Source organism: Pan troglodytes, chromosome 14 (assembly GCF_028858775.2).
Source record: "Pan troglodytes isolate AG18354 chromosome 14, NHGRI_mPanTro3-v2.0_pri, whole genome shotgun sequence".
Lineage (NCBI taxonomy): Eukaryota > Metazoa > Chordata > Mammalia > Primates > Hominidae > Pan > Pan troglodytes.
This window is the reverse complement of record NC_072412.2, coordinates 108,284,278-108,305,456: the sequence shown is the minus strand read 5'-3', so window position 1 is coordinate 108,305,456 and position 21,179 is coordinate 108,284,278. Positions and strand designations below refer to the sequence as shown.

General features: G+C 39.4%; 2 protein-coding genes across 12 annotated transcripts in view; one reads left to right on the top strand and one right to left on the bottom strand.

Annotated features, from left to right (window-relative positions):
• Window positions 1–173: 173 nt before the first annotated feature.
• METTL21C (methyltransferase 21C, AARS1 lysine) lies at window positions 174–8,878 on the top strand. Its single transcript, XM_009427201.5, has 4 exons — window positions 174–458; window positions 3,849–4,000; window positions 7,750–7,867; window positions 8,382–8,878. The coding sequence occupies exons 1-4, from the start codon at window positions 269–271 to the stop codon at window positions 8,774–8,776; spliced, it is 855 nt and encodes a 284-aa protein (XP_009425476.4). The 5' UTR covers window positions 174–268; the 3' UTR covers window positions 8,777–8,878.
• Window positions 8,879–16,338: 7,460 nt separating this feature from the next.
• Window positions 16,339–21,179, bottom strand: part of TPP2 (tripeptidyl peptidase 2) — an 82,157-nt gene continuing 77,316 nt past the window's right edge. For all 11 annotated transcript variants that reach the window (XR_010150553.1, XR_010150551.1, XR_010150552.1 and 8 more), the window contains 3 exons: window positions 20,313–20,520; window positions 18,382–18,501; window positions 16,339–16,573 (listed from right to left, as the gene is read on the bottom strand). Coding sequence is in view for 6 of the 11 variants with exons in the window: in XM_016925506.4 (XP_016780995.4) it covers window positions 16,484–16,573; window positions 18,382–18,501; window positions 20,313–20,520 (418 nt within the window). In the remaining 5 variants the exon portion in view is untranslated. The remainder of the gene's footprint in view (window positions 16,574–18,381; window positions 18,502–20,312; window positions 20,521–21,179) is intronic.

Below are 21,179 nucleotides of genomic sequence, written 5' to 3'. Positions count from 1 at the left end.
GAGGATGGCAAAGAATAATTTTTCAAAAGAATAAAAACTTGCTATAGGCCCCTGAGCAACATAAAACTGGTTTTCAGGCCAAAGCTGTTGTTTTTGCATTTCTTCACGCGCATAGGTTCAGAAATGCGTAATGGTTTCTCTGCATCTTGCTCAGCAAAGCCAGGATAACAGCTCCTTGGGTGGCTGCTTTGCTCACTCAGGGAACTAAGCTGAAAAGCAGGCGTTCTTTTCAGCTCAGATAAGCTACACCTTTCAGAGCTCTTCGGGAATGTCTTGGGCTGAGCGACTCGGGCCTTGTCCAGCTCTTTCCTCTCAGCAGGCTCCGGCTATGGACGTATGTCTGAGCTCCGCGCAGCAGCCTGGGCGCCGGGGGGAAGGACTCAGCTCCCCGGGTGGCTGGTTAGAGGCTGAGAAGAAGGGGGCTCCGCAGAAAGACAGCACCGGGGCAGTCCTGGAAGGTAACCTCCTTCTTCATCACTTCAACAGTTTTCCTCAGTTGTTTTCCTGGCGATGACATTTTCAAGTAAATTTCAGTGACAAGAATTTCCATTTCCTTTTAACATTAGATTTTTTGCTATAATGAAGCTTAGCAGAAAAATGTTTTGCAAGTATAAACATAATTCCTGTTTTTTCATTATTTACTTATTAAAAGTAATTCCTGGTTTTTCATTATTTACTTATCAAAGTTCGCACATTTGTTTTTATTCTATGTATAGATCTAAGCTTGCTGTATTTTTGTAACAAGAACTTAAAAGAAGAACAAAAAATCTAGGTTCATTTCTGCTTTTCACCAAAATACATTCTTGGCAGCTTTGTCATACAGTGAATCTTTATAAATCAAACTGTATTTCCCCGTTAGGACAACGTAACAGTTTAGGGTTTCATTTCTGGGCATGGATTCAGTTGTAAATAAATAATAGACATAACAAATGATCTAATAAAAGCCAAGATGCAGCATTTACAGTTTTCATAATTGAAGGTGGTAAAAAATGTATCCCAACTCCAATAAATGAGAATGTTGTCTATTTTTACTGCATTGTTTACATAAAAATGCAACTCTACCTTATCTGAAAATCTGATCTCTCTAAAACTATCAGAATAGCACAGAGAATAAATGAAAATATTTCAGGCACAAAAACATATGTTTCTTTATCGTTGTAGAAACTCACAGGGTCTTATGAGAGAATACGTGTATGTCTATGTTTCTTTACAATGTTGATTGGAAAAGTGTAGCTGTCAAGCTTAATATTTGTCAGTTTATTTACCTGTGAAATGATGAGCCATTCAAAATCAGCCTACTTACTCTTCCTAGTCTCTAGAGAAAAATAAGTCCCCAGATGGTGACATATGGAAGGAGGGACAGGCATGGCCTGGATGAGAGTGGGGCAGGGCAGGGAAGCCGGCAGGGGCTGGTACAGGTCCCTGATGCTCTGAGCCACCACCCAGTGGTGTGCTGGAGACGGCTTGTACTGGCACCTGAATTTCAGCATTTTTTGTAGCTGATTGTTATGTATAACCATCATTTAAATTTAAGTTAGAATCTTATGATTAAATAGATTATATTAAAGACAAAGATATATTAAAAGCAAGGTTGATAAACACTCAAAACTCATCATCAATTATTCTATTACCTCTTCCTAATATCTATGCTCTCGAGGTTAATCGTGTCTGTACGCTAGGAACACTACACAGTAGCGAGGTACTGCCCGTCTTTCCCCAGCGAAGTCATGCTGCTTCTCTGAAAACGGCACGGTGGGAGTATTTACTCCAGAGCAATTGTCAAACGCTGTCAATCACCGCTTCTTCCCCTCTTGCTGAACTAGTTATTAAACATTAATCACCCTATTTTTCGGCCTTCCTCCTGCCTCTAAACCAGAATTCAGAGCCAGCCTCTCAGCCCTGTGTTGGGAGCTGGGGTTCGGCTAGATGTCAGTGGCTTCCCAAAAGAGGTGGGGAAAGCTACAGGGCTCCCTCCTTTCCCTGCAATCTCCCTACAGCCTCCTACCAGGGCAGGTGACCGCAAAGGACAAGGTCTCAGGACTGAATTGGTTACCTTTACTAGAGGCGTCTTGCAAGTTCACTGAGGTCCCAGGTTTCTGGAAGCTCACCTTTTTTGTCAGGGCAGAGAATTCTCCTTCAAAGTGGTAGAACATACTAAATCAAAGTCACAGGCTAAAACAACACTCTGAAGAGCTGAAGGCACCCATGATGCTAATTTACAAATGAGTCACTTCATTCACATTTTTTTTTTAGTGTGCTGCACACTGATACTTTTGTAATATACAACAAAAATGAATTTCTAGAGAAATTAAATGAAAATATATACAGACATATAAAATACAAGCTCCGGGTTTTGTTTGTAGTTAGATTCAACAGGCATCATCAAATGGTTGTGACTATTTCTAAAGGCTCACTCCAAATCCCTCTACTTACTGTGGAGCTGTTACCAGTATTTGCAGAATAGTGGCATGGAACTGTTCCAGTGTGTATGGAATGAGTGAGACCTGAAACACCCGGAGGCCCTGCCCCCGACCTGAGGGATGCCCTGCTGACCAGGTTTCTTCCAAGACCCACTTCCCTTTGCCTCGTATTCACCTCCTCCTGCCTTCCACCTTGAGAGGCTATTTCAGATTAAAACACTTCCAATGTTCACCGGCTGCCCCCTTCTACCTTTGTCCAAAGCCCATATTTGACCCCCGGTTAAACATTTTACACTCATATCCCAGGCCACAAAGGCAGGTTTCGTGCAAACAAAACTGACCTTCCTCCCCCCTACTCTCCGCACTGTTAATTCTTTCCCACCTCTGGGACCAACACCTTTTCCTCTGCTCCTGCTCCTTCTTCCACACACTTTGACTCACTGCTCTTTTATTCCTAAGCACTCTGGAAAACCTGCAAACACTTGTGATCCCTTGATGTCAGCCCGATCAGGTGCTCTTTTCCTCTCATTTTATATGCCATTTGAGAGCTGCTAGCGTGGGTCATGGGTTTAAAGGAGTATTTAAAGCAATAGTAACTTAATAGCCAGAGCTCAGCTGACATCCTCCCCCAGGGCTGTGGGGCTGGCTGGGCCTCTACCTTTTGAACAGCAATTGTAGGAAAGATTGAAGGAACATGCTCCAGCCAACACGTGGGAATGCTACTTTACTTCGAGACCTAAAAATAGGCAGGTCTGGCCGGGCGCGGTGGCTCACGCCTGTAATCCCAGCACTTTGGGAGGCCAGGGTGAGCGGATCACGAGGTCAGGAGTTTGAGACCAGCCTGACCAACATGGTGAAACCCCGTGTCTACTAAAAATACAAAAATTAGCTGGGTGTGGTGGTGCACGCCTGTAATCCCAGTTGCTCAGGAGGCTGAGGCAGGAGAATCACTTGAACCCGGGAAGCAGAGGTTGCGGTGAGCTGAGATTGCACCACTGCACTCTAGCCTGGGCAACAGAGTGAGACTCTGTCTCAAAAAGAAAAAAAAAAGGCAGGTTTGTGTTTACCAGTTCCTCTGTATCCAGACCGCTCATTTGTGCAATTTTGCTGGTAAGTTCGCCATTTTTCCATCAGCAAAATATAGGGTGGGGACCGATCCACACATCTTCTGTCCTCCCCTAAATAAAGGCCCAGAGCATTCTTTGGCATTTTGTCATCTGATAAAACTGTCACATCCAAATTTCATGTCCCCATCACCCCATATAATTCAATTTTGTGCCAATTTGCAGCTGTTCTCCTTGATAGCATCATCCCCTCTCTTTATGTAAAGGTCATTCAATCTAATGCCATCTTAGCAATTATACCAAGTGTGTCTTTGCACTGGATTTGAACAAATCATGAACTCCATTTTATTTTTCTGCTTCACAGAATCCAACAAGATAGAACCATCTCTTCATAGCCTCCAGAAATTTGTTCCTACAGATTACGCCAGCTACACTCAGGAGCATTATCGGTTTGCAGGAAAGGAGATTGTCATCCAGGAATCCATAGAGAGTTACGGAGCGGTGGTGTGGCCAGGGGTGAGAGAACTGTCATGTTTGTGATGTCAGGATTTCTGGAGATAACAATTCCGTACTTCACAGTTGCCTTGGACAATTTGTCAAGTTCCTTCATATCCTGCTTCTCCATTTGAGGTTCAGTTGCTTGCCCCCTGGAGGGTGTTGGTGGTGTGCTTGGGATCAGCAAAAACAGTGTTTCTTTCAGAAACAGTGGTTTTGCTTTAAGCTGTTTCTCGAAACATTATTTTTATATTAAATAAACTCAGCTACATGAGGAAGTGAATGCAAAACTTGTATAAATTGTTAAGAAAAAACCCAGGGATTTAGAGTTTAGATTTTGCAGTGGGCATCTCCAAGCCACGCCCATCGACCCTCAGCCATTCATCTCTCTCTCTCTTTTTTTTTCTTTTGAGATGGAGTCTCACTCTGTTACCCAGGCTGGAGTGCAGTGACACGATCTTGGCTCACTACAACCTCCACCTCCTGGGTTCATGCAATTCTCCTGCCTCAGCCTCCCGAGTAGCTGGGACTACAGGTGCGTGCCACCATGCCCGGCTAATTTTTGTATTTTTAGTAGAGATAGGCTTTCACCATATTGGCCAGGCTGGTCTTGAACTCCCGACCTCAAGTGATCTGCCCACCTCGGCCTCCCAAAATGCTGGGATTACAAGTGTGAACCACCACGCCCGGCCGGCCAGCCATTCATCTCTTTTCCACGGGGGCTGTGTCGGTAGGGATGTTTAGGAAGCATGACTTTGTGGCATGTCACCCCTGCCACAGCCCTGAGAGGATGGCGCTGAAATGGGGGCAGTCCTCTGGATTTTTAGTCAGAAAAGCGGCCACTTCAGGGCTGGGTAGTCACAAATGTTCACCTCACCTCCGTTTGCCTTCATTTCCATATTTAAAACCTAGGGTGGTCGTAATGTCTACAGTGCTCCTGACGTGGTTGTCAGAATTGTGAGAATTAATTTCAGATTGTGAGATTAAATGAAGTCCTAGCGTAAGCTCACATGAACTGTCCTCATTAATGTAATATTCTTTCCACCTTTCAGCTGAGGAAATGGGAATGCAGGCCAGTCTGCTGGCGTGGTAAAGCTCCCGACTGGGGTGCAGGGCAGAGCCAAGATGGACAGTGGCCCTCGGAGCCAGCGTGGTTGCTTTTCCCACTGCGGATGTTGTCAGTGATTAGAAAGGCTCCAGATCAGAAGTTCTCAATCTGCAGTCTTGTTAAAATGCGGATTCTGATTCAGGAGGTCTTACACATTCCGGGGTGATGCCTAGCTGCTGGGCCAGGGTGCCCACATTGAGTATTCCTGGTTAGTGGTTCCACGGGGCTCCCTCAGGTCATCTGGCGATGGCACAGGATGGGGAGAAGGGTAGCCAAAGGGCTTCAGGCTCTTAGGTGTCGACCTTCACTCACTCCCAAACAGGGAGCTCTATTTTTACACCTTATGCATATAATTTCCTTCAACTAAAGGCTTTTCTTTGCCTTAAAAACAAGTTTGAAAATCACCAAACTACTCACAGCTTCCTATTGTAACACATTCAGCAAATAGACGACAGCAGTGGTGTAGCGAGAAAGTGGTATAGTAAGAGATCAGAGGCCGGGCACGTGGCTTATGCCTGTAATCCCAGCACTTTCAGAAGCTGAGGCAAGAGGATCGCTTGAGCTCAGGAGTTTGAGACCAGCCTGGGCAACATAGTGAGACCCCATCTCCCTTTTAAAAATAATAATAATTAAAAAAAGATCAGAAATTGAAAAAAGAATATTTGTCCCCGTTTTATTCTGAACAAGGTATCACTCATGCACCAAACACTACCCTCTCATGAAACCTGCTTCCTGAAAGCTGCACAAGAAGGGCATCTAGAGTGGGAAGGCGCCCTTTTCCTGTGCGACTTCAGGTGCAACTCTGTGAAAAGATCTCTTCAGAGTGTGCTAACAGGACAAGGGGCTGGGGGGAGTGTTTGCAATGTCAAAAGACACAGCTGTCCCTGAGAAAAGCTTTGTCTCCACATGACACCCTGCGGCCAGCCCCTCACAGGGCAGGGCACCAGGAAGGACCCCTGCAGCCATCTCCAGGAAGTTCCTCAGAGCTGCCCTCTGAATGGCTCTAGGTGACACTCTTTTCCTGATATTGACCCCCTCCTCCCAGCCCCCACAGCAAATACTTCTCTTCTCTCCTTAAGGACCAAAGAACTCCTTTCTTCAAAACTTCCCTTCTAAGCTCTGGAGCTCCCTGCAGCATGCTGCAGTTGGTGCTATTTATGTCACACCCATGTTGCTATTTTACCCACCGCCCTGGCCTTCCACACCAGCTGGCTTCTCCCCGGCCCCATGAAGTCGGCCCAGACTCCTCGGTGGCTCTGTGGTGACCCCTCTCCCTTCAACCAGCTGTCTGCCTCCTCTACAGCACTTACGTCCCCAGAATTCAGTTTGTAATTGGCTGACATGGCCCCTAAGCCCCACCACTGAGTTCCCAGACAGTAGAGGTGACTGCGTCATATTCATCTGTGCCCGTGGCAGTTCAATATAAACAGATGAGGATGAAATGGAGTGACGTACAGGGTCAGGTTGGCTACCAAACCTACCACTGGTAATCCTAAGAGTGACACGTCTCCAATCATCCTGGCTGCCCCCACTCCAAACTGGGCCCCAAATAGAAAGTAGTGTCCAGAGGAAGATGGGGGCATATCTTTAGCTAGGGCCTAAATGTATAAGTAAATTATAGAGTTCATTGTTTTTTAAATCTCAGTGTTCACGTTCCTCACTCTGGGCTATTTATACTCAAATTTAAGTAACTTTTTGTCATTTCTTCTCATAACTCTTCCTAATCTCTCCAATCAAGGGCGCTGCTAGTTGATGCCTCATTGCCATACATGTAAACACCTCAGCAATCAATGCAAATCAAATACCCTTTACTCTTTGTGGAAAGGTTAGAGGAAGGTGGAGGGAGAAGAGAATGAATAAAGAAGAAAGGGAAGTTTGATTTCCTGTATAAAAAACTAACAATATTTGTTGATATATAAAACATTTTAAAAAATCTGCTTGCTACTACTCAAAGTGGGTACATGGGCCAGCAGATGAGCATCATGTCAGGGCTTGTTTAGACGTGCAGGATCTCGAGCCCCACTCTCGACCTACTGAATGAAGATCTGCGTCTTTAACAAGCTATCCAGGGGATCTGTTTGCACACTGAAGTCTGAGAAGCAGTTTCTGAACTGTCTGTTTCTTAGAAGAACCACTTTTAAAAAAGTCACTAACCCGTTGCTCAATACGGCAAAGTGCACGCCAACCTAAATTTTGGTAAAGGAGTCAGGAAAGAGGTGTTCAAGTTTATAAATTGACATTTTAAAAAATTACTTCTATAATTTAAAAAACTCTCTTACAAGAAAGAATTCTAACATAAAACAACATTCCTAAAGCAGTTGGAGACCAACATGATTAAACCAGTGGAAGGAGTTGCTGTTTTTTTAGCCCAACATTGCCCTGATTTGAAAGAGCTAAGCTGATCTAATGTTCTTCCTATTCTTTGGAGATTTAGGAGGCAATTTAACAAATCTTTTTCCCCAGTTCCTTAGATGCAATTTGTTATAACTTCTTTATTTCAGAGGTCTAAATATGGCATTGAGTGTACATTTGGGTTCTTATGAATATAAACTGAACATATGTAATAACATGTCTTTTAGTATTTAAATTTGGGTGCCAGAAAGGGTTGCTACTGGTTTCCAATGTTCCAATGCCCACATGAAAAGTTATAATTATTTTTTAGGCTACGGCTTTGTGTCAATACTTGGAGGAACATGCCGAGGAACTCAATTTCCAAGATGCAAAAATACTTGAAATTGGTGCCGGACCAGGCCTTGTTTCCATTGTGGCCAGTATTTTAGGTTTGTTGTTTATTCCTGACCTAGTATCCAGACCTTTACTGTAACAACAATAGCAAGTGCTTACTCTATGACAGGCTGTGGTTTAGGTGCCTGGCCCTCACTTCACTCAGTGACTCTCCCCAAAATGTCATGCGGCAGGAATTACTGCTGTTATCTACAGAGATCATTGAGTCTCAGAGAGGTTAATAAACTCCAATCAACCAGTTTCCATGGGACGAAGTTGAGTCCAGAGGCATGACTCTGAATCTCTGTTGTCAATCCCACGGGTGGGGTGAGGTGGGGGAGCTACTGACATCAGGTGGTTGGAGGCCAGGGAGGCTGCTCACCATCTTACAGTGCACAGGACAGGACCACCCACAAGAATTAGCCAGCCCACATTAGGTCAGACATGTCCAGCCCACCCACCAATAGAGCCAAGGCTAAGGAATCCAGTTGTTTCTTGTGTTTCTCCCTGGGTATATGTACACTGTGACTGCCCAGATGTTTCCAGGTCATTGTTTTCTTTTTCTCTTAGGAGCTCAAGTCACAGCAACAGATTTGCCTGATGTCCTGGGAAACCTTCAATACAATCTTTTAAAAAACACACTACAATGTACAGCACATCTGCCTGAAGTGAAAGAACTGGTGTGGGGGGAAGACCTGGACAAAAACTTTCCCAAGTCAGCTTTTTACTATGATTACGTCCTAGCCTCGGATGTGGTCTACCATCACTACTTCCTGGACAAGCTGCTCACCACCATGGTGTACCTTTCCCAGCCAGGGACGGTGCTGCTTTGGGCAAACAAATTCAGGTTCAGCACCGACTATGAATTTTTAGATAAATTCAAGCAAGTTTTTGACACAACACTGTTGGCTGAATATCCAGAGTCATCAGTCAAACTTTTTAAGGGGATACTAAAATGGGACTAAATCCAACAAAATGCCTTTCACAACGTTACTGTGTCTTTTGAGCAATGTGTTAGAAATTGCTTTGGTAATAGACTTCTTTCATAGGATTGAGAAGGTAGTGCATAGAAACAACTTGTATACTTGGAACAAATGTAACAATACTGCAGAAACTTTCTAATTTCTAAGATAATTTAAGATTATCTGGTTAATCTAAATATCTAAAAAGAACAACATAAAAACATGAAAGTAGCTTTGTTGGTTCCAACGAAGTTACATGTTTAATAAATCTTACATGGATAAAGTAATAAGTGAATTTCTTCCCTATTTCTGCTATAGAGCATATGTTTAAACTTGGCAATATAGTCTTGTCACATGCTTTTTGAAACTGGGCTTGACAGAGTCACTATATCTTAGTTTGAAGAATCTACTTTTGCAGATTTTTAACTGCAGCAAAAAGAGGATATTGAATGATAGAAAACAGTTAATAGGCTTAAAGTTGATTAAAAGTGAAAAATAAAACTGCCGGAATGAGAACAATGTTGTCTTAAGAACTTCTTAAGATAATTTACAAAGACTCTCCCTCTGTGTCAATTATCTTAATAATTTCTAGTTAATTTCTGTATTGTCTGCTTTTTTCACAATAAGTATTTTAGGCTCTCTAGTCACATACTGTTCTCTCTCTATATATATTTGTTTGTTTGTTTGCTTTTACAACCATTTATGAAAAGGTAAGAACCTTCTTAGCCTGCCCAAACAGGCCCTGAGTTAGAATTGGTTCACAGCTCATAGTTTACCAACCCCTGGAACTGCAGGCAATCCACAGTGAAATTATTGGAATTTCTAAGAGTTTAGCAAGGTTGCCAAATGTCAATAGTGAAAGCTCAATCTTATTTGTAAATTCTAACTACAAATAGTTAGAAAATGAAATTTAAATTAAGATACCACTTACAATTTCAATAGTGAAGACTTAGGAATCAATCTAACAAAAGATGGGCAGAAATTGATGCAAATGTATCTAGCATTATCGAGACAAATTAAAACTAACATAAGTAAATGGGGAGACATCAAGTTTGTGCATTGGAAGACATTGTAAATATGTCAGTTTTCTCCAAACTGACCAACAGCTTACGTGAAATCATTGTAAAAATCCCAATATACTTTCTTGTGGAATTTGTCAAGCTAAGTCTAAAATCATGTGAAAATAAAAAGGCCAAGAAGAATCAAGATGCTCCTGAAGAACCTGGTGGGAAGACAGGCTTCATAAGAAGTAGTACTTTGATGGGTGCGGTGGCTCACACCTGTAGTCCCAGCACTTTGGGAGGCCGAGGCGGGCGGATCACGAGGTCAGGAGATCGAGACCATCCTGTGAATGGTGAAATCCAGTCTCTACTAAAAATAAAAAAAATTAGCCGGGTGTGGTGGCAGGCGCCTGTAGCGTAGTCCCAGCTACCAGGGAGGCTGAGGCGGGAGAATGGCATGAACCCAGGAGGCGGAGCTTGCAGTGAGCCAAGATCTCGCCACTGCACTCCAGACTGGGCGACAGAACGACTCTGTCTCAAAAAAAAAAAAAAAAAGTAGTACTTTAAAGAGGCAATAATTGAGACAGCAATTAGTATGATTTGCTAATAACACATATGGGTATTTCTTAAAGTGATCTTTAAATTTGCCTGTAAAACAAGAAGTATCTGTAAGTTTAAGGAACAAATGGGCATTCTAGCCATAATTCCAAAGATTTAATTGTCTCTATTTTCTCCTTTATTGATATTTGCCTTCTGAGAATGAGTCTCTCAGGTAAATTTGATGTTTTTAAATACTCTTCAATTCCTGTTGATGGTGATTAAAGTTTCTTCTTTTAAAATAAACAACAGTGGATTCATTAACAGCAAGATCTACCTGATACAAACCTGTTTCCAAGATTTTAAGACTAATTGTTTTTTAAAAAGGAAATCATGTTTCCCCCACTCCCACGTATAAAAATATATGTTTATATATATACATATGGTGCTAAAGAAGTCGCCTTTCTTTCTCTCAAGCAAAAGGGAAGGAAAATGAACATTCCTTTTGCAATGTCCTCTCTTAGGATATAAAACTTACAAGATCAGAACCCCCAAAACAGAAGAAAAGTTGTAGGAAAAGGCTGCGTGTCTTCTACATCTGGATACTGTGTGGAAAGCACAGGGTATCTGCCTGGTGACTCCCAATTATTCCAGCCAATTTTACTTGCAGCTGCTTCTCTGTCTTGTGTGAGCAAGGCCAGGAAAGTCACTCAATCTGGAAAACGTTGCTTTGTTAGTATGAAGCCCAGTAAGCAAGTCAGTTGATTTCAGCATAAAAATAGATGTATACATCAATGGAACAGAGTCCAGAAATAGACTCACACATATATGGTTAACTGATTTTTGACAAAGGTGCCAAAGTAATTCAATGGGAAAATATAGCTTTTTAAATTAGTGTTCAAATTGTATACACACACACACACACACACACGACCTTGACCCTTCTCTCATACTATACACAAAAATTCGATTGAAATGGATCACAGATCTAAATACAAGAACTAAAGCTATAACAACTGTAAAACTTCTGTAAGGAAACATAGGGTAAAACCTTTGTTACCTTAAGTTAGACAAAGATATCTTAGATATGATACCAAAAGTACAACCTGTAAATGAAAAAAATGCTGAGTCGGTCCTTATGAAAATTAAAAAGTTTTGCTCTTCACAAGACTATTACACACACTGGGCCAGGTGCGGTGGCACGTGCCTGTAGTACCAGCTCCTCAGAAGGCCGAGCAGGAGGATAACTTGAATCCAGAAATCTAGCTTGGGCAACATAGCAAGAAACACACTGGGAGAAAATATTTGCATAACACACATCTAAAAAACAGCTTGTATCCAAAACATATAAAAAAACTCTCACAACTCAAGATAGACAATCCAACAACTGAAAAAATGGGCAAAATATCGGAATAGAAACTTTATCAAAGAAGATATACAAGTGTCTAGTAAGTTCATTTACTGGAGAAATGCAAATTAAAATGAGATACTGTAACACAACCAGTAGAATGGCCAAAGTTAAGAAGGTGATATCATCAAGTGTTGATGAGGATGTGCAAAGCTTGCAAGTCTCACACACTGCTAGTAGGAATGTCAAATGATAGTCATTTTGAAAATGGTCTGCTAGTTTCTTACAATGTAAAAAGAAATATACCACGTCTCAGCAATTTCATTCCTAGATATCTACACAACATTACTTGAAAAGATATGCCCATACAAAGACTTGTAAACAAACGTTCACAGCAGAACAGCAGCATGATTCCTAATAGCCTCAAATATAAACAATCCAAACATCCATCAGCTGGTGAATGAACAAAATGTGGTACATCGCACAACACAGTATACACAGCAGCAACAGGGAATGAACAGATACACCCAAAGTGGCTGAAACTTAAGAACATTAGGCGAAAGAAGACACAAAAAATTACATATTGTGATTCCATGTATATAAAATTTCTAGAAAAACTATAGGATTAGAAAGCAGTTCACTGGCTGAGGCTAGGGGTGGGAATGGAGACTGGCTACAAATGAGCTTGAGGGAGTTCTTCCAGATGATTGGGAAGTGCTAAAAACCCAGATTGTGCTGATGGCTGCATTCCAGACATTAGACTGCACACTTGAAATGGTTAAACTTTATCATATGTTCATTACACTTCAATAAAGCTGTTAAAAAACCCATGGTTTGTCCCAAATGTTATGCAAATTTTCTTTCAAATCCTCTATCTTTCAAATATACGATGTAGAGGAATCTATTAAGAAAATTACAGCAATGAAACTTGTTCTTTTAAATGTCTTCTTAAAAACTTTTCACACTTCCAGGGCAAAGGAATATGATCATATGCTTATTTTGTAAATGAAGTGTCCTTTTAGAATGGCTGAATTGATTAGTTACTTTTTTCTTTACACTATTACAGAAAATTTTAAATAAAGTAGACTAACTGTACATTTTAAATACGTGCAGTTTATTATATGGCAACTATAGCTCAATATTCTGCTAAATAAGTATATTTCAACTCATGGAAAACCATGGTTAATCTAAACCATTCCTTTCTCTGCTCCCATATTAATTTGAATCAAATCAGACAAATCATTCCTTTTGTAAATTCAGGTTGTATCTATACAAGATACGTAACCACAATACTATCACATCTAAAATATAATTTTATATTAAATAACATTATACATTAAAATATGTAGTGTTCAAATTTCCAATTGTCTTGTGTCATGACATTTATTTTTAGTTTCAATCAGAACCCAATCAGGTCCAAATTTGATTAATTAGTATGCCTCTTAAATCTGATCCTCCTTTCATCTTGGTTTTTTGTAGAATTTCATACTACTGCATTATGCAGACTGCATCATTAGAGTGTCCTTTAACTTGTTTCTCAGTCCTCTGTTGTTTCTGTAAATTTCACATCTTAATGACTCAGGCTTGAAACCATCTAGCCCAAGCCCAGCTTAGATCTGCCAAATTCCAGGCAAGTTACACTTATTAGTGAAAATAAATTACTGTAGATAGATGAGTTTTGAGGTAGCTTAACTTTTAAAATCACACATAAAATGAAATCACCAAATATATTTCCAGTTGCTTTGTATTCTATTTGCATTTTGGTAAGACCTGGCCGATTCTAGAGTGAATTTGGTTTACATGACTGGGTATGCAGGCAGCCCTAGCTGCAGTGAAAACCTGACAGCTGGCACTGACACTGGAACTGTAGTTATACATGTTTGTCCCTCGAGAGAACTCAGCTTGAATTCATTACAAACTTGCCTGATGTTTGAAATCCTCTCACAAAAGCAGGGGTTTTAAATGAAACTAAAACAGTACATTTGCAGAACTGACTGCAGAGGCATTCTGCAGCAAAGTGCTAGCAGGTACTGCACCATCACATCCTGACCTGGCTGTCGCAGGGTATCAGAAGGCAGGCAGAAATTCTGCTGATTGGGATGCCCAAAAACTCTTCATGTTAGAGCGTCACTTACATCTTCCTCTTCTGGTTTCCGGGATTTTACTTAGTCAGCTTCCCTTTTTCAGTTTACCACCCATGACTACCGATAAATTCTTCACCCCTTGGTTTGCTATGTTCAGACTGAGACTCATGAAATTCAGTTTCTCACTTCTTTATTCCTCAAAAAATTATCTCCATTCAAGGTTTCCTCCCCTTCCCCTTTAGGGGAGATAGCAAGAATCCCTATTATCTATCTCCCTATGAAGGCTTCTCTGACTTAGATCCTAAAGGGAAAGACAAAGACACATGTGTTCTGAATGCTGGGTTGTTGGGAGGACGGAGAACGAAACGCAGTGGAGGCAAAGACTCAGTTAATTCAAATGAAATAATTTTTTTGGTTGGAATAGACACACTGATTCAACACCACGATTTTCTTAAGGAGATTCATGGGGGTCAAATGATTTGACTTGTCAGTACTTGAGCCAGGATTAGACAGCAGAGACCCAGGCTGGGGCTTCCAGTCATCCAGTCCCTGCACATTTCATTAGAGCTGGGGGTGGAGGGAGAAAGGGTTTGAGATTTGTGGTGCCTAAGAAGAGAAGCAGGTGGGGCTCTTCTGGGGTAAAGAGAAGTTCTCCCAGAAAGCAGGTTAACATAAGGAAGGAAAGAAATCCCATGAGATGGCAAAACTCCTCCCAGTGACAATTGAGAACTGCCTCTTATTATTGGAAAGGGGCCACAGAACCAGTATTGAGCACATACCCTGTACTGTCTCTAATGGTTCTTTTAAAAGTTATTTTTACCTAGTTTTTTCAATTGTTTTCAGTGGGTGTGCAAACATTGGCTACTGTGACCAGAAACAGGAAAACTGCTTGACTTTTTGAAGTACCATCCTACTGTTTGTATTATTTTTAATGTAATCACATAGAAACAGTAATGATTTTACTGAGGACATCTTCTAGAGCTTACTTGGGTCCACTTGTCACCACAGAAATGCAGAATGAACCAGACAGGAAACAGGAGCTAACATGGCAGCTTTGTATAACTGCCTCCAGTTACAGGAGTCACAAATGAATAGGCATGGCTCTGTTCCAATAAAACTTTATTTACAAAAACAGGCAGCAGTCCAGTTTGGGTTAAAGGGCCAAACGTTACTGATCCCTGCTGTAGGTAGTACTTACCTGAAATAGCAAAACCTGGGTTGTAAAGCAAGGTCTGTAATTAATTTCCAACAGTTGATCAGCCATATAACCTTGGGAAGTCATCCTACCTTTACTGAGCTTCTCCATTCTCTTACTGGACTAAACCTATACAAATGGGGACCTGTATGTGTGTGCAGGTGAAAGTCCATGAGTGTGTGAGAGAGAACATGCATGTAGCTTTCATGGATAGACTTTAGACCCTAGCTAGCCCAGAAGGTGTGACCAATATGCTTATACATGTATTTATGTTTCTCATAAACGCTCTAACACTTCATGAGATACAGCAGAAACAGTTGGGAGTGACTAAGGATTACTGGTAGTAATTTTAAGCAGCAGTAAATCTTAAGAGAACAAGATAAAAAAATCATACATACACACAATTTTCCATTAGATAAGGGATTGTAAACTTTTCAATACTACTTTTGTCTATTTGGTGGAGGAATGATGAGAGATGCACGTGTAGTAGCCAATGATAAAAATAATAAAAAGTTAGATATGCACAAAAGTTAATCATACAAGAAGTGGAAATATATTCAAATAATTGTAAGCCTATGAGAAACACTGTAAAATAGATTACCTTATGTTTAACTTTTTTTGTCTATGTATTTAATGTATTATTTCTGTTATAACCCCAAATTTTATTTATGAAAAATTAAGACCAACTTTAAGAAGCTTCAATATTCACTTTTATTATTTATAAAAAAAAATTAAGGTACCAGAGTGCATATGGTGTACTGTGATCTTGGTTTTGCAAATTTATTCACGTGTTTTACATTATTTCAATTTTAATAAACATATCATATGTGTATCTTTACAATACCTGATAAAGATTCAGCTGTCTGGCACTTACACATGTATTCTTAGAGTTCATTCTGATGCTCTGAACCTCAAGAGGATGTGAAAATGACTTGCCTGTAATTACCCCAAGATGAAGATTTATTGAAGCAGTTATGCTCCAGCAACTGCCACTCATTTGTGCTGGTTCTACTTTTTCCCCTTAATTGAATGTAAACATTTGCCAAAAAAAAAAAAAAAAAAAAAAAAAATTCTGGAAATGAAGTTGTTAGGTTTTAGTCCAATAAATAATTTTAGCTACGCTTAATGTAGCTTTTTTAAGGCCTTCATACAATTGAAAAAAATTAAAGTTGAGCATGTTAAAACCCTGTTCATTTATAAAATAAAAAATAGTACTTTACAGGTTTGCAGTTAAAAGTTACCTTCCAAAACCTATCATGCATGTCATAAGCTGCAACCCAACTCGAAATCCTAGGTGCTGGCAGGCAGGGCACATCCCCGTGCCAGCAATGTGAGGCATTAAGAAAACACCATGATGTCAGAGGTCTAGATTTACATGTATTAAGCCACACGTCAGTGAATTCTCTGATAAATACATGTCATTTTAATAATCAGTACTGGATAGTGGATGAAAACATGCATTAGACTAAAAATGCCACAAATTTGTTTTTATATCCATTCACTATAAAACTTCCTTTTTTAAAATTTAAAGTCTTGTTTCCTATTTTAGAATACGCAATAATCGGGAGGATACATGATGGGGAGCCAGTTTTCAGTAAAAGATGCACAATGGGTCCATCCAAGTAACTTCATCAGCTACAACAAAATACAATAATATATTATTATAAAGGAAGTGACAGATTTTTAAGCTCAGTATTTAGAATAAATTCTGTATTAAATAATAACAGTAAGGTAGTAGCATATAGAACCTTCCTTCCACCAACCGTCACCCACCCATTGATCCTCCTTCCCACCAACCAACTTTTCTTACTATCAACCAACTTTCCTACCAACCAACCTATTGTTCTCATCATTATCCTTACCAACTGTCCTTTTCCCTCTTTCCTATTCACCTGTGTTCCTCCCTTCTTCCTTCCAACTTACTTGTTCCTTTCCTTCCTACCAACCTAAGTTCCTTTCATTCATTTTTTCTGAGTAACTATCATGTCAAACACTGGGAAAACAGCACTGAACAAATTCACCTCCCACTTTCAGGAAAAATAAATAATAAGCAAATTAATAAATGAATAAACAAGTAAGATATTTATCAGGTGTACAGTAGAAATAATATTTGACACAATATAAACTAACTGGAGAGTTAGATGGTTAAGAAAGGATCTCTATGGAGGCGATACTTCAGTTGAGTTTGAATGACAAGAAATCTGTGCGAAAATCTGGGGAAGACATTCCATCCAGCCGGAGTAGTTAGTGCTAAGGTCCTTTGGTAGGAAAAGGTGTGGCTGTTTGTGCTAAGCAGAGATGCTGGTGTGGCAGAAGCAGAGTTTGTATGGGCAAGTGTGATATGAAATAAGTCTGGAGAGGTAGGCAGGGGCCTTATGGACCACTGCGGAGAGTTTGGATTTTATTCCAAATGTGATGGAGATTCAACAGCAGGTGTCAAAAGGCATCTTTTCCAGCTGCTGTGTGGAGAACAGGCAGCAGGGGGGGCAGAGTGGAGGGCAGACAAGTTAAGAAACACTCCCTGATGTGAATGTCGGCAGGGATCACTGGCTTTACAAACCTAAGTGCTCACGGATCAGATTCCACATGATGAGAACCACATTAGACATATCAACACCTGGCTCCAGAAAGAGTTCTCTTAATCTAGTCAAAGATCTGGAGGAGCTAATTTAAAATGTCTTACAATTTGGACTGACTGGTGAAGGTAAACAAAAAGCTCTAAGAGTAAATATGAATATAGCTTACTCTAATTATCAAACATTTTCAGAGGAACCTACTGATCAGTTTTACATCCAAAGGGTACCTTACATATAAAGTATAATTAACCTGGACTTGCCCTTTAGCTGAATCTGGCACCACCAAACTCCCCTGCCTTCACGTATCCTTTAGGCATAAACCAATTATGCATGTTCAAAGACGAGGTCAGACTAAAGTAACTTCTGTAGAAATGAGCTAAATTTTTTTACTTGACAACTAACTTGTGCAGAAACCTCAACTATAGAATTTCTCTGCACATAATATTGTATATGGTAAGATAATTTTAAAAATACCTACCATCTCAAATGAAGAATAAAATCAAATATAAACTCCAGAAGTTGAACCATTTTAGAGTTGAGGCAACATGCCTTTAAAAGGATTTGTTTCCTTCATAAAGAAAAACTGGCTTCTACGGTTACAAAATTCAAAATGCATTTGCTCTAGTTGAAAACATTTGAGGCTAGTATCAGTTTTTTGGAAAGCAGTGAAAAGTGTTTTTAAAATTTAAATAGCTTATTGACTGTCTCTCATATATTTATTCTATAGTTCATATTACGCTAATTACTGTAATAACTGGTCACAATAAAACCAGTATTGCTATATCACAGTCCTAATCCTTTCTAGTTATCTTGTCACTATGCAATATCAAAGTGATGCTTAACAGTGACATTTTAAATATCACTTACTTGAATACAATTTTTCCAGTTTTCTTTTGTTGGTTTTTCTTCCACAAGTTTAGTTGCAAATTTAAGGCCTCTCCCATACATTTTATTTACTAATGCATGTTTATATGCAAATGTCAAAACCTACAATGTAAAACATGATAAAGCTTGTTTATAAAATAATTTACATTTTAAGGCATTAGCTTTAACAATAAAATTAAGGCTTTAACAGAAGTGTAGTTTTTGAAATGAATATGGTACATAGAGTACATTTTAAAAAACTTTTAAAAAGAAAATTGGTGTCTTCAAAAGAGCTGAGTATTCCACAGAATGAACCATTAGTTTTTTGGGAAGAAAACTAATATGAGAAATTATTAGCCGTGGAAATCCACTTAAAAATACCTCTTCATGCACAAGAAACCAGAGCTAACATAAATAATTACAAAGATGCAAATCAGGATAGAAATAAAAAATGCCAAAATTGCAAATGAGGATAGAAGTAAAAAAACAAGTATTAGATTATATAAACATGGTTTCTTTGGTACAAGTTTTTACCTGTAATTATTGCATCTGTCAAATATACTTATAATCATTTATATATATTTTTGGTCTCTACTTTGGAATGTGGAGAATGTACTCAAAGAAAATCCTATGACACTGATTTGTACTGTAAAGGCAACTAAAGTATTTAACAATTGTTGCCATAAACACAGTAAACACAGTAAACAGGTAATAGAATGCATAGCCCCTAATATAGTAGTAGTATTGCAAAAATAGAATGATCTATAACAATTTTATTATGATGTTCATCAAGTGTTTGTCAATCTCTGTTACATTCCTCAAAGACAGAAACCAGGTTCTTATTCATCTTTATGTTTCCAGTAGTAAGTAGTGTCTGGCACACAGGCCTTCAATAATTGTTTGCAATAACAGCAAATATTGTTGGGGACTTTGCAAGTACTTAATACTCATTCATCACAGCCTAAGGCAGGTCGTGTAGATAAGAAACTACAGTATCAAAATTTAGTAAGTTGCCTAAGGTCATACATAAAAGTGGTAGAGGCAGGAGCCAAACTCAAGGGCTCTAATTTCAGATTCAAATTCCTGACCTCTGCTGCAATACTGGCTCCTTCAGTTTCCCAAATATAACTGAGTAACTGAGTACCTTCTTTAAATGCACCACTGTACTGTGCTGGAAAAATCTGAAGCATATAAGAATTTTCTTGCCACTTCCAGGGTTCTTTACTGCAAATTACCAGTTAATTCTGAGAACAAGCACCTGTCTACTAAAACAAAATGATGGTCTGTGATACGCGAGGGGAATCCTACTGACTCCATTTACTTTATTTTATTTCCACAGGAAAAGAAGATTAATAACTTGTATAAACGCTATTGCAAGAATTATAGTAGAGAGCTAAGAGATTTAAAATGTTTTTGTAACCAAAATCCAAAAAAGTTCATCAACGATGCTTTTACGAATTGGGTTTTAAAACTGATTAGCTACAAATCAAGATGATAACTACTTAGAAATTCAAGAGTTTTGAGGAAAATAAGTAACATCTAAACTAACCAGTATGTCTCCTCAACCTGCCCCCAATCTCCTACCACCAACAAATTAGCATATAACTAGAGAAGGGTGGGCCTGAAGGCATTTTCTAGAAGACTTTCTTAATTTAGCTACATACATAACTGGTTTAACTAAAAGCCTACTACACATATTCTCAAACTGTTTTTAAAATTATCGTGGTTTAACAGCCAGTTTGCAGTACCACAAAATAATGTTTTTTAAAAAAAGGTGAGACAAACATGAAGTACTAGGCTAAACATGTCATATTCAGAGCCCAGCGTAGCCTCTTTCCATTTATCTTCTTCCTCTTTTAACCAGCAGTGGGGCACAAGAGAGGTCTGTGAGGTAACCCCAAGAACTTTGCTGAAACAAGAAGCAGAAAGGTTACCTTAGTGTCAAAGAGATCAGTCCATTTAGTAGTTTCCCAAAATGTTTCTGCCAGAGAATCCAAAGGACTTTCTCCTTCCTCCTCCTTTCCTTCTGCATCCGTGGAAATGGCTCCATCTTGAGCCTGGGTGTGAAGAAGATGGTCTGCCAGGGCACAACCTTTCCTACAAAGGGCATCTACGAGGGTGGATTTTTGTTTGTCCATGTCACTGTACAGCAAATTAAAAAATATTTCAGATATCAGTAAAATGTCTTTAAATGTCTTTAAAAGTAAATTCTTATCTGAATTTAAATTCATGTATTCTTTTGCCTAAGATTTATAATGCAGAAATACTGTATATCCAGGTACGCACAATTGTATTGTACATCAAATATGATGCCTTATTAATAAACATCAAAGGAGCTACTATATTACACATATAGATTACATGAGTTAGGGTAGCTGCACCTGGTTGAAACGGAATGCCAGAAGCAACAGAGTTGAAAGGTTAATCACTATTCTAAATTTTTTTAGCTATATAACTCTTAATCAGGTAAATGACTTTTGAGTTTTCAGTTTTCTTATAAATAGTAATCATTACACATTTGTCTATGTGTATACCCAGAGGTTATGTCTTAAAACTTTCAGTTCATGACTAGGACAAATAAATGTAATGCTTTACTCTGAATGTGCCAGCAACTGTCTCAGCATTTTAACATGTTAATTCATTCACATTCAAAACAATTCTGAGTAAGAGACTATTAATTACTGCCATGTTGCAAAGGAAGAAACTGTGGCCCAAAGAGACTATGCAATTTGTTCAAGGTCCTCCAGTTAGGAAGTGGCAGATCCAGGATTCTAAGCTTAGCAGTAGAAATCTGTAATCTG

Bases quoted from the DNA above. Each gene is read 5' to 3' on its own strand.
- METTL21C (XM_009427201.5), top strand. From the start codon at position 269: ATGTCTTGGGCTGAGCGACTCGGGCCTTGTCCAGCTCTTTCCTCTCAG. The intron at 4,001-7,749 runs GTGAGAGAACTG...ATTATTTTTTAG, and splicing joins GAGCGGTGGTGTGGCCAGGG to GCTACGGCTTTGTGTCAATA. The intron at 7,868-8,381 runs GTTTGTTGTTTA...TTTTTCTCTTAG, and splicing joins CATTGTGGCCAGTATTTTAG to GAGCTCAAGTCACAGCAACA.